The following is a 16,379-nucleotide window of genomic DNA, read 5'->3' as shown; positions in this document are numbered from 1 at the left end:
TAAAACAAGCAAGGTACTTTAGTTTTATCACAAGTCAAATTTCTTTAACTTTGACCAAATTTTTAACTTTGACGCCTCTAATAAATGATGGATTTAATGAAACTCAATTGACATGTAGATGGTGGCGTATCTTTCTATAATTTTGATCAAAGTTAAAAAAAAATTAATCTTGGACAAAACTAAAATATCTTGAGAAAAAAGCTTTCATATCCCCAATTCCTTGTTTGTTTCATGAGGGTGAGTTGCGGTGTGTGTATTTGTAGTCATGAAGGACCATGGAGATATATCCGTCTTCTAATTCCCACCCCTTCTCTTACCTCTCCCACAAAGTGAGGCAAACTAAAGCAAAACAACGTTTGGGTGAGACGTGTGTAGAGTTAGCAATCTTCAAAATTGTAGTTTCTTTTCCTTTCAGGCAATCAGCACTTGCATTAATGTTTTTCACAAAGATGTTCAATAGGCATGCTAAATGCCGACCGGATACAAGCTATTGATCCTCAAATCACAACAGCAAATTTTCCTAATATTCTGTCTTGTTCCTATCACGAGCAAAATTGTGTCTGCAGCGATTCTGATTCTGCCTGGTGTCAGCGTTTGACTCCTGGAAGTAAAGATCAGAGGAGCAACTCGCACACTGCATCGCCAGTGGTGGCAACCGCTCAAGTTCAGGGGTGGCTTTCGGATGGCAGTGAACTCTGAACATATTTCATTGCTATCTGCTGCACATGCTGGATCCTTTCATTGTCTTCACCCAGCGACTTCTCGAACTTAAGGTACTTCTTGAACAAGAACTGCGATATATTGAACACAAAGATCAGTCAAAAGAATAAATGGCCTTTTTGTTATAATTGTGACAGGAAAATATCAAGAACTGCAAAACCCATAGCAGAACAAGCAGCAGTCAATCCAAAACAAATTCAAGAGACCACATCAGCAGTGCAGTAAAAGGAACAAAGATATGCTAGAGTTTGAGATTGAACCACAACTAAGAAATAAGCCTATGTCTAATCATTTGAAGGTTGAGTTTTAGCAAAGAAATAAAACAAAAGGAAAAAATAAGTAATATTTCACTTATGAAATCAAGTACACCCAGAGAGTGAAGGTGCACGACGAGAACAGTTCTGAATGAAGTTTCCGCATATAATTGTTATCATGTTACATATAGCAATAAAATACTAAATCCATTGGAATAGAGGAAAACCTGCATCTTTTTTGGAGGTAGGGTAAGACAAGTAGCCTTATCAAATAATCCCCTTATAACTTCTATGTCACCAAGGCGGATTTCCTACAAAATGTCAATATGTAAGCGAACTTGCATGATTTAAGAGAATAACAGTACAGATGACACATTATACATATGATCAATTTAATGCTCCTTACTTGGTCTAGATAAACACTCCAAAGATCTGTTCTTTTTGGGTACTCCCGTAAGATTAGTTCAAATCTGGACCTTCCTTCTTCAGGCGCCCCACACTTGAATTCTAGAATAGCTGTCTTCGAGAGGAATTTTATACGCTTTCTCTGTGGCAAACTCAGAAGCGCACGGTTTACAACAGCTTTGATGTACTCAACATCCTTGCCTTGCTTGAGGGCAAACTGAATACGGCATAACCATATCTGCAGTTTATACAAAGTCATAATTATGCTCCAGATACAAATATGATTTAGTCCACTACGCTTCAACTAAAAAGGACATAGACAAACTAACCTTGCAGGAAGTTTTGAATCTTTTGGTCATTCTATCAAGAAGTTCATCTGCAAGTTCGTACTGCTCAGTCCTCTCGTACACTGCGAGAAGGGCCAAGTGCAACTTTTTGTGATCACAGTATTGCAAGGCTCTTTGGAATACCTTCTTGACAGCATCCTGGTGTGCATCAACAGATATATCAGTATATCCAAGTACAACAACAGATAGGAACCCAAAATATGCCATTGCTCAATTTTACCTCCCGTGGACTCCCATATTCATTTTCCAGATTGAAATATGCTACCCAAACATTAAGTCTTTCCTCCTCTTCTCTGGGGATTATTGTTTTTAAAGCCCTAAAAAAATGAGGGACAATTATAAAAGATGCAAACTGGTGCAGTCAAAAATTTTGAACCAACAGAGAAAGGAAAAAAAAATTAGATCATATAAATCCACAGTAAACAGAAGTGTTCCAAAAGAATGTTTAACAAGGAAAGTCTACATCCTTTGCAAACGAAACCAACAGAAAACAAAAGCAAATCACACTACCAAGATGATACAAGAAAACTGCTTCCTATCACCAAAGAATATTTTAAACAGTATTAAAAATAATGCTTTGGACTGCAGACAGACCTCTCTGCTACTGCACGTGCTTTCTCAACATCTGCAAGATCTAACAAACACGCCATATATTTTATCCAGACAAAACTACTATTCGGTGAGCTCCTGACCAACTTCTCAAAATCATCTGGAGTTCTCGGTATATCTCCCTGTAATGCCCTTTCCTCCAAGGCACTGATTTCTAATTCCCTGTTGCAAACCATGTAAAAGCATGTAATGTCTGATGCATATGTCAAAGAAAAAAACATCATAGAAGTAGAATGCAATGTCTGGATACCTTTGTTTCCTTGCTTCCTTCTTCAACCGTTTGTCACTCTTTTTAGCATTTGCTTCAGATCCATTGGCAATTTCATGGCCTTCATTACCATTATCCTCTAGGTCAGAACCTTCAGATTCATCCAAGGAGACCTGAAGAGGCAGCACAGAAGCCCTTGGTTCTGCTGCGGGATGAACTTTGTTGTGATATCCTGCAACCTGAGAGGCAATGCTGATGTCCATAGGAGCAATTTCATCATCATCATTTGTACCAGCAGTCAGACCACAATCAAAGTATGATTTCTTCATTCCAAGGGATACTCGGTGCCGCTTCTCATCGATCTGAATGCAAAGTAGCGAATTTTAAAATGTGCAGTGGCAAGAAGAAGGCCTGACAAAAGATAAACCTTACCTTCAAAATTTTGGCTTTGACCATATCACCAGCTTTATAGCAAGAGTTAATATCAAGGACTGGCTCATCAGAAAGTTCTGATACATGGCACAGACCAACCTGCAAAAGTAGTAGTTAGAAAATGGAAAACACAATGATTTCAAAAGGTTGTGGAGTCTAATGACAAGTACACATACCAATTCACTGCTCCTAATTGTGACAAATAATCCATAGGATTCAACCCGCTTAACTTGGCCATCAATGACGTCCCCAACATGTAAATCACTATAATTAATATCATCCGGCTTTTCTAATTTGCTACCAGTGTTCTTCCTAAGTGACGCCTCAACTCTCCCTGATGATGGGTCCGTAGACAAGACCCTGCAGTTTTTTGTTAGATTCAAGGGAGAATATATTTGTATTTTACATCAGCATTTGCAAATGGTAAGATCTCACCTTCCATGTACAAGCATTCCAACAGGGAAATCCTTCTGAGGATTTTCAACGTATTCATCTGATAAATTTGACAGAGTAATCCTAGCCTCAACCATTCGAGAAAGCATAATAAAACATCCTTTGGGATTAACATTCTTCACATAGCCCTAGATAGTTAGCAGGACGAAACACGTCACTTCACAACACAGAAAGATACACTTCATACTAAATGGTACAAAACCATAACTTTAGTTACCGAAATATGCTGAAATATTAACTTTATTTCATGGCATACTACACTTCAACAATGATAGATATAAAACGTAAAACACAAACAGATGTTTTGGTACCACAGCAGATAGAGAATTTGCCCAGAGTTACTGTGTATTGCCACCGACCCTATTTACAGCTTTTGTACAATAAAGTAACAAATTATGTTTTTCAGGAATGATAAACCAGATATACCATATAGTTAGATAATGCTTGAATTATAGACTCTGCCTTTTTCCCACTTGCAAGTCGTTTTTCAGGAATGATAAACCAGATATACCATATAAGTTTATTCTACAATACTTCAAATGAAAGTAAATTAATACAAAATTGGGAAAAATACCTTAATCTCAGTTCCAGGAAGCAGATCCTCTATCTTCTCAATCCGTGGGATACAGGTTGCCCTATAAAACAATACATGTGGAGGAAGTTAGTTGTCTGTAACAGTTTTTTGTATTAGCTTTTGTAAGTAGCGGGGAGTGCAGTCCTGCATCTCCCTCCGAACCTTTTCTCTTAATGTGAAATGATGTGTAGCGTCGTTCGCGAAAAGAAAACAATACATGGTGTAAATGACAATGGAATTGGCAGCTATACTTCATACTTTCTTATGGACAGTGTAATTACAAGATTTTCAGTAACAAGGGCTTGCTTTGCCGCATGGTGCTGGCACAGGATTTTTATCTCCAAAAAAAAAGGGAGACATCCAGGCCAATACTTCATACCCAAAAGCACAGCTACCATCAGCTAGAGCTAATACTTCATATGTCAGTTTGGAGTACATTTCAATTTTTTTGATGAAAGAACACTTACACAAATGAAATAACATTGTTCATTAATTTCTTATTAATAAGAAAATCACGACAAAAAGCACTTACCCTTCATCAAATAGTCTTGAATTGCTAGAATCTGTGTGTATGTTTGATGAGCGGAGTGATAGATCAACTCGAAGAGATCCTTCAGATGAGCGGCTTACAGACAGGACCTTGCACTTCACAAACTGACCCTCATGGAATCCAGACAAGGGGTCTGCCACCCATGAGTCGACAATTTCAGTATAATGAACCCTTCCATGAAGATGAGGTCCAATCTGAACGACAAGTCCACCAACACCAGGTAGAATTTTTTGAACACGTCCACCAATGACATCTCCTTGTTTTGTTTGTTCAACCAACGAGGACTCTGATTGTTGTATTTTGTCTATATTATGTTGTGCACATTGGTTATCAAGTGCTTTCACCCTAAGCAATCTTTTCTCCCGGTTCACACTAATAACACAGCCTTTTACTGCTTGGCCTACACTAAAGCGCTGCTGGAACTGTTTTAGTTCGCTGGGGTCAGAAGAACTATCCAGAATAAACAAATGAGCCATAACATTTCTTGATACAGTTAACCAGACCCATTCCTTATCCACTCTGACGACATAACCACACACAACCACATTCGTGGTGTGATTAAATTCTTCTTTATGAGCAGTTGATTCTTCAAACTCACCTGCTCAATTGCCAGTAAAAAAGATCAACCAATCAGGAAAGAGCCATGTCACAGATTAAGAAACACAGAAAGGTATAAACAATGCAAAGCAGTCAGCACAGGATTTTAGCTATGGGTGAGCTGAATGAAGCCATACGACATATATGAGATGATTGTTTATTATGGAATAGACAGATTGAAAAGATAAGCAGCAAAGCGTACCCTTAAGCATAGACGGTCTAATAGACAATTCCCATTTGAAATTTTTGCCATTCTTTCCAGAAGGTTCAGCCTCTGCAACAATTCTGGCAGTAAGCTTTTGCCCGATTCTGAGTTTACTAAAGGGACGCTCAGCAGAATCCTCTTCAAGAACCTATCAGAAATGTACCACTAATTAGCGATTAGCCAATATTACACAAGAAAGATGTCTCAAGTAAAGTCAGATGTTTACCTCGGTAATATGAATTCTTCCATGAAGATTGGCACCAAATTTCAGTATTAGTTCTAGTGGCTTGATATCAATTATCTGAGGTCCAAAAGGATGTGTAAGCAAAGTTTGCAAACATTGAAAATGAAAACAGTTGTCAATTTCAGGATCTGAAATGAAAATAACTGCACCTCTGCTTCAACAAGTGACCCAACTTTGTATTCTGATTTTTTCTTAGCCCTTTTAGAACCAGACAGGCCAGAATCCTGGGCTGATGCTTTAGGGAGTAGGATGAGCCTTCCAGACGGGTCAGAACTTGGGATATTTCCAACAACCACAGTAATGCTACAATAAAAACAAAGAAAAATAAGAAAACAAGTGGGTGACACAATCGGAATAAGAAATAATGATATGACTATGTATCAAGCACGATAAAATCATCGGAGCTGAAATTGATTATGCTTGAATGTAGACATATTTCTGTACTTGGTGTATCAAGCTCAACTCAAGCAAGGCACAAGATTAGTAAAACACAAACGGTCAGTCTTCTTTAGTGTTTCGTTCACATTCCTCCTTAAGGCCTTAAGCTATGACAGTTGCAAGCTCAAGCAAATATTAAATCTGTAACTCTAAAAGAATCCATATCAAGAGACTACATTGTTGTGTAGTGCTACACAAGGGTTCAAGTTTCCTCAGTGTTTATGTCAAAACTGACCGGTAGGCTACTCAAATAGTAGTAAGCCAACAATGCCAAAAATTGAATTCAAAATTGGCGAAGTTCCAAAAATTACCGTTGCCCATTATCATAGCGGTGGGTGGCAAGCAGTTGTGAGTTGTAATCCATCAGTGATGCAAAACCAATTGCATAGTTATACTCGGGGATTGAAAGAACCTGGATTAAATAAATACACAAAAGAGTAACATAAATTGCATCAGCCTATTATTCAACAAACAAATTGGTCAAATGAAGAAAGTATTTACACACCACATAGCTCTCTTTGACTATCTCCACAACTGCATTCACTTCCTCATGAAGCTCCAAGTCTGCAACTGTAGGCCTTTGGCGTTTCTAAAGTGAAAAGGAAATATAATGTAAAGTTCTCATAATACATGAACTGGACTGAATATAATAACAAAAAAGCTGCATATTGCGCTAATTAAAATGTAAAGACAAAAAATGCAGAATGAGTTCTGGATAAAGTGTTCATGATATGATCCAGACTTAATCTATACTGCCCGAACCAATGTGCACAAGTTTCTACATATGAAGGGCACACCAGCAAGTAATATGTAGGCCATAATAAATTACGTACAAGACTTTCACAAGCACGTAACCTATTTCAGGTACATGCAATACCTAACTATACTGACAACTTCACACCAAAGGTACAACCTACCTTCTTTGTTCCACCAATTCTGACACTACTAATTAGCTCTGGTTTAAGGGATAAGTTAACAACTCCATCAGATAAATCCAAAACAAGGCCCTTCACAGAAGACCCCACTTCTAGAGTACTGTCACTGACTGCAGAAACAGAAAAAAGAGAAATTAGCATGGTTGCAGGTCGAATTGTTAACATCATGAAAGGAGAATTACTTACGTTGATGATGTTCAATTAAACCAACAACATCCGGATGGTCATTGAAGTTAAGGACAATACCATATTCTTCTATTGCCCCCACCTCCCCCTCAACTAGGCTACCAATGCCAAAAGCGTGAGCCCAATCATGGCTTGAGTACTTCAATGCCGAAATCTACAGAGGTAGTCACAAACGACAAGTGTAAAAACATCATTATGAATAAGCTTAACATCATTAAGATACCAAAGGTACACCAGTTAAAAGTCCAAACTCTTAAATAACGAAATTCTATCTACAGATTTACTGGTGGTGGTATTGTAATCTTAACCCTATGTTATTGAACAAATTACCCTGCTCTGATCAAACAGGTTGCATATGTCAGAATTATCACTAGTGACATGAAGGCCCACAGCAAACTCACCCATGACCTAGATTATCTTGTAGAAGACCCACATGTATCGCATATAAACAAGCACATGAGCAAGACGCCCCATGTGTACACATAAAAAAAGAAACTAGCAATTGGAGAACAAAATAAAACAGGAAGCAACAGTTACAAGGAATAGCCATTAGCTTTCTGGACCCCACAAGAAAACAGCAATTACTTAGCAGGTTCCACAAAAATCTCACATGCCCACACATCAAAGCCACTATTATTATGAGCTACCAGAAGATCAAAGAAAATCCTTCTTCAACACGGAGCAAGAGGTAATTGTGTTTTATTATAACCTTCTGATCCAAAAGAAAGTATCCTTGAATAAACGAAGAATCCGTTGAGGAGCACATTGACTGTTGAAGTGAGAGTTTTACTCTAGCAGTTTCTGCGTTTACCTATTAGGGGGAGGAAAAACACAGATTTAGAAGAACATAAATAACAGAGGATGGTAACAAATATATACCAGGAAAGATGGAGACATACGCTGAGTATATGACTCCGAACTGACTGGCCAACATAGAACGCATCAGAAAGCTTTTCCACCCGCCTATCAACTGCCTTTGTGAAACAAGAAAAATTAGGCATTCTTTTCAAAACAACAAAAAGTATGGCAGAGTCGAAAATTTCTTACTTTGTCCTTGGGAGAGAAACCAGTCAAATGTCCAAGAAAGCGGACAAAACAACCAGCTTCTATGATGTTGCAAATATAACCCTACGAGAAAAGAAATGTCAGCTGAGTTGATCATTAAAGGCTCACCAAAAATAACTAGAGAAAAATAAAATTTTACATGAACTACAGCTCCAGGATGCATCTGCAGTATCTCTGAAGGAATGTCATTTGAGCTATTGATAAGTGAGTGCTTTGCTGAAAGAACTAAATTTTGGCCTTCGATATCTGCAGAGCATGGTATTAGAAAACCAGAGGGAAAATTAGCAATGTGAAATCCATCTGATGACAACAACAACTGTATCATTAAGCAACTATAAACAACTAATTGTATGATGACGACAGCATGCAGACCAAGACAAGCTACAATGTGTGCATGCATAACAGTGAACTTCAGATTTGCCATTGTTAGATTCTGCTCATAGTTTCATAAACCATTCATGGCATTCCATAGATATAAAGGTTTAGAAAGTGTACAGTTTAAAACCATGTGCATTGATAATGATATAAAGATTTTAGAATTTCTTTGCTATCATTTCCATATAGAAAGGTAAAACCAAAATTAGAAATCAGAGACTGTAAATGTCCAAATTGTCAAACATTTATGATGAGGGAGCACAGAATAGCAAGAGGATCCTTCTGTTTTTTAATGTGCATTGAATAACAAACAAAGTTGTTGACTTCACCGAGAACTAAGAGTTGGTTGAACTCGTGCCCAGGTTTCAGCAAATTCTTCAACTGAGCAGCTTGACCTAATGAAAAAAAAATCAAATTAAGGCCACAACACTAAAGATATTATGAAAAAATTGCAACAGAGAATATGAGTGTGAACCCACGAGACGTAGGGAGATTTATTGACTCAACAAAATAGTTGCAGATCACGTAAAATATGAGGATATACCATGATGGTCTGCCAAATGTTCATTAAGTATTGTCCCCTTGGAGAAGCCATTTACACTGACAACAACAGCAGCAGGAGTAAGCCGCTCCACAACACCCGAGACAATACTACCCAACTTTGCAATATCTGCTGGAATAATCCTACATGAGGAAAAAATAAATGCATAGAGGGTTAAAGTTCAATTGTAAAGCTAGTATGTAGGGAAAAAATGACCATTCTGGAAATTCCACAAAAATTCATAAACAGAGCAGAGAACTAGCAGGAGCCTTTTTCTTGTACAAAGATGAAATTTTTGGGTGCCAGGTGGGAGCATTACCCAAAAAGGGATTCAAAATCAAAGAAATTACCAAAATATAATGGTCAAATACATAACTTTGACCTCTGGGTGGTACAGGTGTGCAGTTAAACCATTCACAAACACATTTACAATGTTTACGGAAAACTTCAGCATGGAGTATTTCACTTTTTAAAGGTATCGTGTAGATAAACTGATGAGCTTAGTTATTTCCTTGGTCTACAGCAGGTCAAGTTGTTCATTTCTATCATTTTACATTCTCCACCAAAATACTAGTTTAAAAACGAATACTAGTTTCAAAACTTGCAAGTCATTTTAAACCCCACCATAACATCTTATTTTACTTAATCATGAAAAACACCAATATGCTGGGCCTGCGCTTCCACTGATGAGAATTGTAGACTTCATAATTCAAAAACCAAATAAATTTTCTAAAGGTAAACAGAAAGATGACAAGGAAATGCTCAATGAAAGAATAAACTTCAAAGAAATTCTAAAAATATATGATTGTCCATGTTTATTATAGAACAGAAAAACATAAACAAAAGAGCATGACAGAGAACTCACCTATTATGAGATATGACAAAACTAACGTTTATTCTCCTTGAAGCAGGGAGCACACTGATAATTCTACATTTGATGACTTGCCCAACATGATAAACATTTTCCGCTTCAGTTCCTGCCTCTAATCCAAGCTCAGATCTAATATCAGTTCACCAGGAATCAAGAAAGCAGATGATTCAGAATCATATAAATGAAACTGTGAAAAATAGTATTTTAATAAAAAATGTTGCCAAAAACAGTAAAACGCCCACACCTCACAGACAGATGCGTGTACTAAAATAAGTGCCAACTTTCACTATTAATTTATCTAACATGAAAGTTTGTAGCAAAACCTATTTTGATTCACAGCACCAAGCTGACCTACATCAGAAGTAGGAAATTGAGATACTAACCTGCTAACAAAACCCTGAACTCCGTTATAGAATTTTACAAAGCAACCATGCTTTTCGATTTTAGCAATCCATCCATGAGTCACTAAACCGACTTTAGCATCAGCATACGATGCCAGCACATCAAGTTTTGATTTCACCTGAAATAGATCCATAATTTTACAACTAGACTATCTCACAGAAAACAAAGAACGGATATAAAAACGATTATGAGCTCTATCTTTGATTCTTCTTATCTAGAGAAGAATTAGTAAGGATTTAGAGAACAATATTATGTACTGCTGTAAATTATGTACCAGAAATTCTGAATATAAGAACATAGTACCAGAGACTTCTTGCATGTCACTGTAACTCTCTTGGATTTGCAGCCCAATACACGGAATAGAAGCTCAGCTCCAGCCTGCATAAAGAACAAACTCAGTTCAATTATCATCATATTCAACATCTTTTAACATAGAAATTTCATGTGTAAACAATTGGAAGTGGAATAAGCAACAAGGAATCACAACTGCACCTTAAATTTCTTTGGTGGTTTTACAACATGTTCCAACTCTGACATGTGTGGAAGCGGGCAAAGTGCTTTCACACCACTGGAAAACTGCACGATTGCACCAAATGGCTCAACAGTAACAACCTTAGCTCTCACTAACATTCCAGGTTTAACATCATCATGAGTGAAAACAGATCCTTCAAAAGCACTGTCCTGCAAAAACATTGAACATAGAGATACTCATGTAACAAAATTGACTCACAACAACTATCGGTTACCCATATTATAACGGAAACATGGATATATACATAATGTGCTTATCACAACAGTGGAACTCTTTTACACTAAATGAAAACCGATTAACAGCTTGCATAAGTTATAAATTCAAAAGGTCTAATACACCAATGGATGCCCAAAGACAAATGATGTGACACGAGCTACGAAGCATAAAATACAAGAACAGTGCTGAGTATCAAAAGTTAAAAACTTATAAATTGAAAGGAAATAAATCAGGACATAAACTATAAGTGTGCCTCCAGTGTTCCTTTTTGACGAATATCATCACTAAGAAAAATGAGTGACATGATGTGATTACTTTTACTGTGCCTATTGCAACTCCTTCAAGATTTCGCACTCCAAGTATACGGACGCGTAGGCTACTGCCTTCCTTAAACTTCTTCTCCAAGTTCTTCACATCTTTGTCTGACACATCATGTATCTGTGGATAAGGTTGCAATATCAAAATATTAAAAAAAATGTCTTTGTGTGAGCTCTTACATCATAAAACAATGCACAACAAAATATTTACAGTTTCACATACACTAATAAATCCAGGTGATGGAGTTGAAGAAGGTATTTCAAGAAAAAGACCAGCCTTTTTATCTATCCTCAACACCTTTGATTTATCGTAGATATCTCCAGCTTTTAGATTCTGCATAAAAGGGAAAATCAACAACCAAGAAAGAACTCTGAACAAAATTGCCTTTTACTATTTTCTCTTTAAAGGCATAAAGGACAACACCAAAGAATGCATCAAACTGATTATTATGCAAAACCAGACAACTTACAATAGGGGGCACTTCAAGATGAAGTAAATGTTTGTTCAATGTAAGCCCAACTGCCCTCGTTGATGGATCAACGAATAGGATGCGAGCATTTACCTGTAAATTATAGTGCACAGACTTACACAAATCGCTTATCCAAAATTGTCAAAAATAGGCACCATGGCAATGACAATTATCAATAATGCAGAGAAGAAATTCTTGAATACCTTCTTATTCTTACTGTAACCATCTTTCCAATTACCAGAGGGAAAGGGATTTGACAAATTAAAGATGTCAACCTGACAAGAAAATGAAGACGCTGTGAAATGATAAAACAAGAACAACTGTAAACCCAAAAAATATGATTAGACAGTTAGGAAATCACTTACAGTTCCACTGAAATAAGTAAGGAATGATAACATTACTCCATTTTCAAGAACTGAATGGACACGTGCATTAACCATCATCCCAGGAATCAAATGATCAATGGAAAGGCCCTTCAGATCTTTAATCTATACAAAAACAACATAAACAAAAAAATTAGAAATGACTCAGATCACAATCAAATAAAGATCAGTAAAGAGCATTTATAGTTCTTTGCCATACAATAGATTTAGAAACCAAGTCTTCATCAGAACTCAAGTGAACAATAGCCCGAGTTTTGTCGATAGCCTTCACAACACATTGTATCAGTTGTCTGGGCTCAATCTTCACATTTTCTGTTCAAGAGAACAAACAGTTAGTTAACTCCAGAATCCCTCTCAAGAAACAATATCATTATCAGTATAGGCAACGGGGGACAAAGGTCGAACAGAGTTCCAAGTATACAGTCTATTAAATTAAGTATGACAAATTACACTAATGTTTATCTTCTAGCAAGCATACAAATCTATAGAGAGCAGTTTACAGTTACATAAGTAGTACAAAAACATTTTATATACTCTGCACTTTACAAGAACTCTGCACTATACCTTGCAAAGTGCATGCACTATAAACATGAAAACAACAAAGAAACTCTGAGAGCAAAACTGTTTCTATGCATAAGTACACCAAAAGAACACAAATACCAAAAGGTGTTTGTTTGTACTTTTTTCCCCGCAAAAATGTAAGTTTTAGAGATAGAAATATTGAAATGTACACAACTATGTACCACATGCTCATAAGCTACTAAGCCTACCAGAACAGGGAGTGCTGTTCAAACTAAAAGAAAGAGAACAGAACTAATAGATTATCGCTATAGACAAATAAACAGTGATTTAAATATGTCAAGGAGAAACACCAATTTATCACGATCTGATGAAGCTACTGCTTAAGTATACCTTTGTCAGCCTTTTGCATAAATCCACTGAAGGAAGGTACTCCAAAATGAAGAATGTAACCATGGTCCTCAACACTTTTAACTTGGGCAGCAAGTACCTACGAGAACATCCATCACATCCAAGAATCAGATCAGACCATTTCAAATGGGAACTACCTCCCCCCCCCCCCCCTTTGTTTGATGTTTTAGATCTTCGCAAGCCCAGGATGCGACTTTGGCCTCAACTTTTTTATAACTTGACATCAATACAGATTATAGGATAATAAAAATAAACTTTTATGAACACATTTCTGGTGATACAATTTTTATATAGCAATTCTGAATGGTATAAACTTTAGGAAGTTTGACGGCGCAGATTTTAGGAAGTTTGACTGGATCTTTGCGGGAGTGTATATGCTTGATATATGCTCCTACACATATTTGCAAGCTTGAGTAGCAAGCGTTTCTGATTTTGCATGTAAACTTTTGCCCATTATTTTTTCCCAAAAAAACATTAAGTTCTGCTTCATTTATCGTTTCAGTAGAATAACCAAATCGTTGAATCAAAAACAAACACTGAAATGGTTGTGAATATAATATAAAACATATTTAGAACTGAGATGCAAAATGGAAATAACCAAACATAGATGATTTCTTTCCCAAAAGCTCAGCTGGTATCAAGCACATCCAGAGTAGGGTTATTAAAAATTACCATTCCTTCCTGCAAGGCATCCAGAGAAAGTCCCTTGTACAGCTGGCTTAATCGCAATGATAGCCAAACCCTTCTGTTTACTTTTCCTTCTTTCCTGTCATCATCAACTCGCAGGACTATACAAGGAACAAGCTGACCAACATGAACGACTTCAGCACATATACTGTTCTCGCTATCCTGCAAAAGAACAATATAGGTTGGACTCACCAGATGGCAAATCACTGACAAAGCAGCATCAATTATGTAATACTTTAAGAAAAGCTGTTACTTACCTTACGATTTTCATGCAAAGCGATGTCACATACATCCTCTGAGCGAACAAACCCTCTCATTCCACCAGGTAGACTTAATACAATATCTTTTTGGTTAACCTCAATTACAACACCCCAGAGCTTCATATTTGGTGAAACATTCTGGCAAAAAAAATCGTCATGACCACCTGAGACCATTTATCACATCTCCAAACATTTCAAGGTAACAAATCAGAATAATCACAGTTATCACCCAATATATAGCTAGCAACATATGACCTAAAAGTCTTGTTCAAAGGAACCAATGGCACCCCTGCCAGCTGCACCTAATGCAATGAGAAATCTGAATGTTTCACTACATCACCTTACTGCACATCAGAAAGTAACTGGTACAATACCCCATCAGCTGCAACTGAAACTGTCAAAAACAGGCTAATCCAGTAACCTTTTATGGAGATTATTTAGTTCAAAAGTATGACAGAATGGAAAAGATCTCAAGAACTGTGTGATCCAGATTCTTGCTGTTTTTTCTCTCACTCAAAGCTTGACATGCAGAAAACATCTCATGAACCAGTTCATGCTACCAGATAGAGATAAATGCATAATAATTCAATGGCTCTTTCAAGATTTCAAAATTTTAATTTAAAACTGGCATTAGAGTCTAAAACTATTGTACCATTTACATGACACTTTGAAAGCACACACCAGCTGTCCAGCATGTGTTCCAAGGGTTCAAATCTGTTAGGCATACGAGGACTGTGGGAATTTGGAGCTAAAGTCGAATAGTTTCCGGCAACTGAATTACTGGCGCGAATCAAATAGCACAGCATTAGAATGTACAGGATTCCATTCTACCATGTGAAGTTTCGCTACAACCCAGCCGCTTGCTAGTTGCTACAACAGGTTGACTATTTGGAGAGTAAATTGCACAAGGGAGCATTACGCTTAAGCCTTTATGGTGTTTTCTGATCTCTAATCACAAGATAAACAAGCTTTGACCTTTTGTTGAGCAGTTGAGGGACCCTAAATGTGTGGTTACCAAGGTTCAAATTTATGATGCAATTAATTTGAAGGCCAATCACATTCCGACAGAGTAACTGGGTTTCAGAGGGCAAAACCTTCAGTGTGATGCGATTAGCAAATCGTGGGAGCTTCCCGGTGGTGGCCCCGCCGAAGAGCGTCCCCAAGTCATCATCCGCACCGAAACCAGACGACTCGCTGGCCTTCCTCTTCCTCTTCCCCTTCTTCCCCTCCCTCTCGAAATCCTCCTCGGCCTCCGCGCGGGCCTCCGCCACCTCGTCCTTGCTGAGGAAGCTGCGTCCCCCTGCACAGCACCCCAGAACGCACGACAACGCATCAGCGCGGAGCAAAATTGGAACGCAGCAAGCCGCAGAAAAGGGGAGGGAGGGAGGGAGGGGGACCGCGCAGCTCGATGCTTACCTCTCGGGAAGTCAGCTTCGTCGGACGCCGCGGCGAGGAGCGCGGCGGAGCCCGGCTGCTGGCGCTCCCCGTCGCAATCCCCCTGCTCAGACGCCGCCTCCTCCTTGCGGTGCTTTTTGAACTGCTTGCGGTCGGGCCGCAGGTCGGTCTTGCCGCCGCCACCGCCCTTCCCCTTCTTCCTATCGCCGCGCGGCGGCGCCATGGCGGCGAGGGCTCAGGCTCCTTGCTTGCGGCGCTGGTTCGCTGCGGCAGCCTCGGCGCGCACGCTCGTAGCTCCCCGAGCGCGGCTTGCTCGTCTGGCGCCGCTCGCCGTCAGCACGGAGTCGCCGCCGTGCGGGTGGCCGGGTAATGAATGAGACCGCCGAGGCAGCTGGGGGTTAGGGTTTTAGTAGGTCGTGGGCTGGGAGAGGGTTTTGGAATGGAGGCTGTCGGATGGTTGGGCCATTCGTTTCCGGCCCAACTTGAGGCTCCGACGGTGGCGGGACTTAGGGGGGTGCTCGGAAGAGCATCCATTTTAGCACATAGATTCCAAACAAGGGTGCTAAAGGATGTGTGTGCTAAAGTTTAGCACCCTCATTTTCTTTAGCAGCTTCAATGTGGGCTAAGAGCAACTCCAAGAGTACGTTAAAAAATTCTTCCCCAAAACTATGTATTGGGGTTCTTCTAAAAAAATTTCCCCCTAAAACATATCAATCCACAGCAGATCGCTAATAAATTACCCCTAATATTTCAAAACAGGCCACGTCATCGTATTGAG

General features: G+C 38.6%; 1 protein-coding gene across 1 annotated transcript; it reads right to left on the bottom strand.

Annotated features, from left to right (window-relative positions):
* Positions 1 to 377: 377 nt before the first annotated feature.
* Positions 378 to 15,971, bottom strand: LOC117843541 (rRNA biogenesis protein RRP5). Its single transcript, XM_034724165.2, has 40 exons — positions 15,623 to 15,971; positions 15,301 to 15,506; positions 14,204 to 14,344; positions 13,932 to 14,108; positions 13,242 to 13,338; positions 12,529 to 12,641; positions 12,312 to 12,434; positions 12,150 to 12,221; positions 11,947 to 12,039; positions 11,700 to 11,810; positions 11,475 to 11,597; positions 10,904 to 11,092; positions 10,715 to 10,789; positions 10,393 to 10,529; positions 10,004 to 10,138; positions 9,142 to 9,281; positions 8,927 to 8,992; positions 8,362 to 8,468; positions 8,205 to 8,285; positions 8,057 to 8,131; positions 7,867 to 7,968; positions 7,158 to 7,311; positions 6,954 to 7,081; positions 6,542 to 6,625; positions 6,348 to 6,448; positions 5,748 to 5,901; positions 5,581 to 5,655; positions 5,352 to 5,502; positions 4,535 to 5,150; positions 4,003 to 4,063; positions 3,411 to 3,556; positions 3,152 to 3,335; positions 2,976 to 3,074; positions 2,586 to 2,905; positions 2,321 to 2,497; positions 1,947 to 2,043; positions 1,709 to 1,864; positions 1,381 to 1,617; positions 1,202 to 1,285; positions 378 to 791 (listed from the first exon to the last, which is right to left on the bottom strand). The coding sequence occupies exons 1-40, from the start codon at positions 15,822 to 15,824 to the stop codon at positions 666 to 668; spliced, it is 5,715 nt and encodes a 1,904-aa protein (XP_034580056.1). The 5' UTR covers positions 15,825 to 15,971; the 3' UTR covers positions 378 to 665.
* Positions 15,972 to 16,379: the final 408 nt, after the last annotated feature.

This window comes from Setaria viridis, chromosome 2, assembly GCF_005286985.2.
Source record: "Setaria viridis chromosome 2, Setaria_viridis_v4.0, whole genome shotgun sequence".
Taxonomy (NCBI): Eukaryota; Viridiplantae; Streptophyta; class Magnoliopsida; order Poales; family Poaceae; genus Setaria; species Setaria viridis.
The sequence above is the reverse complement of the archived record's forward strand: the minus strand, read 5'-3'. Positions and strand labels throughout refer to the sequence as shown.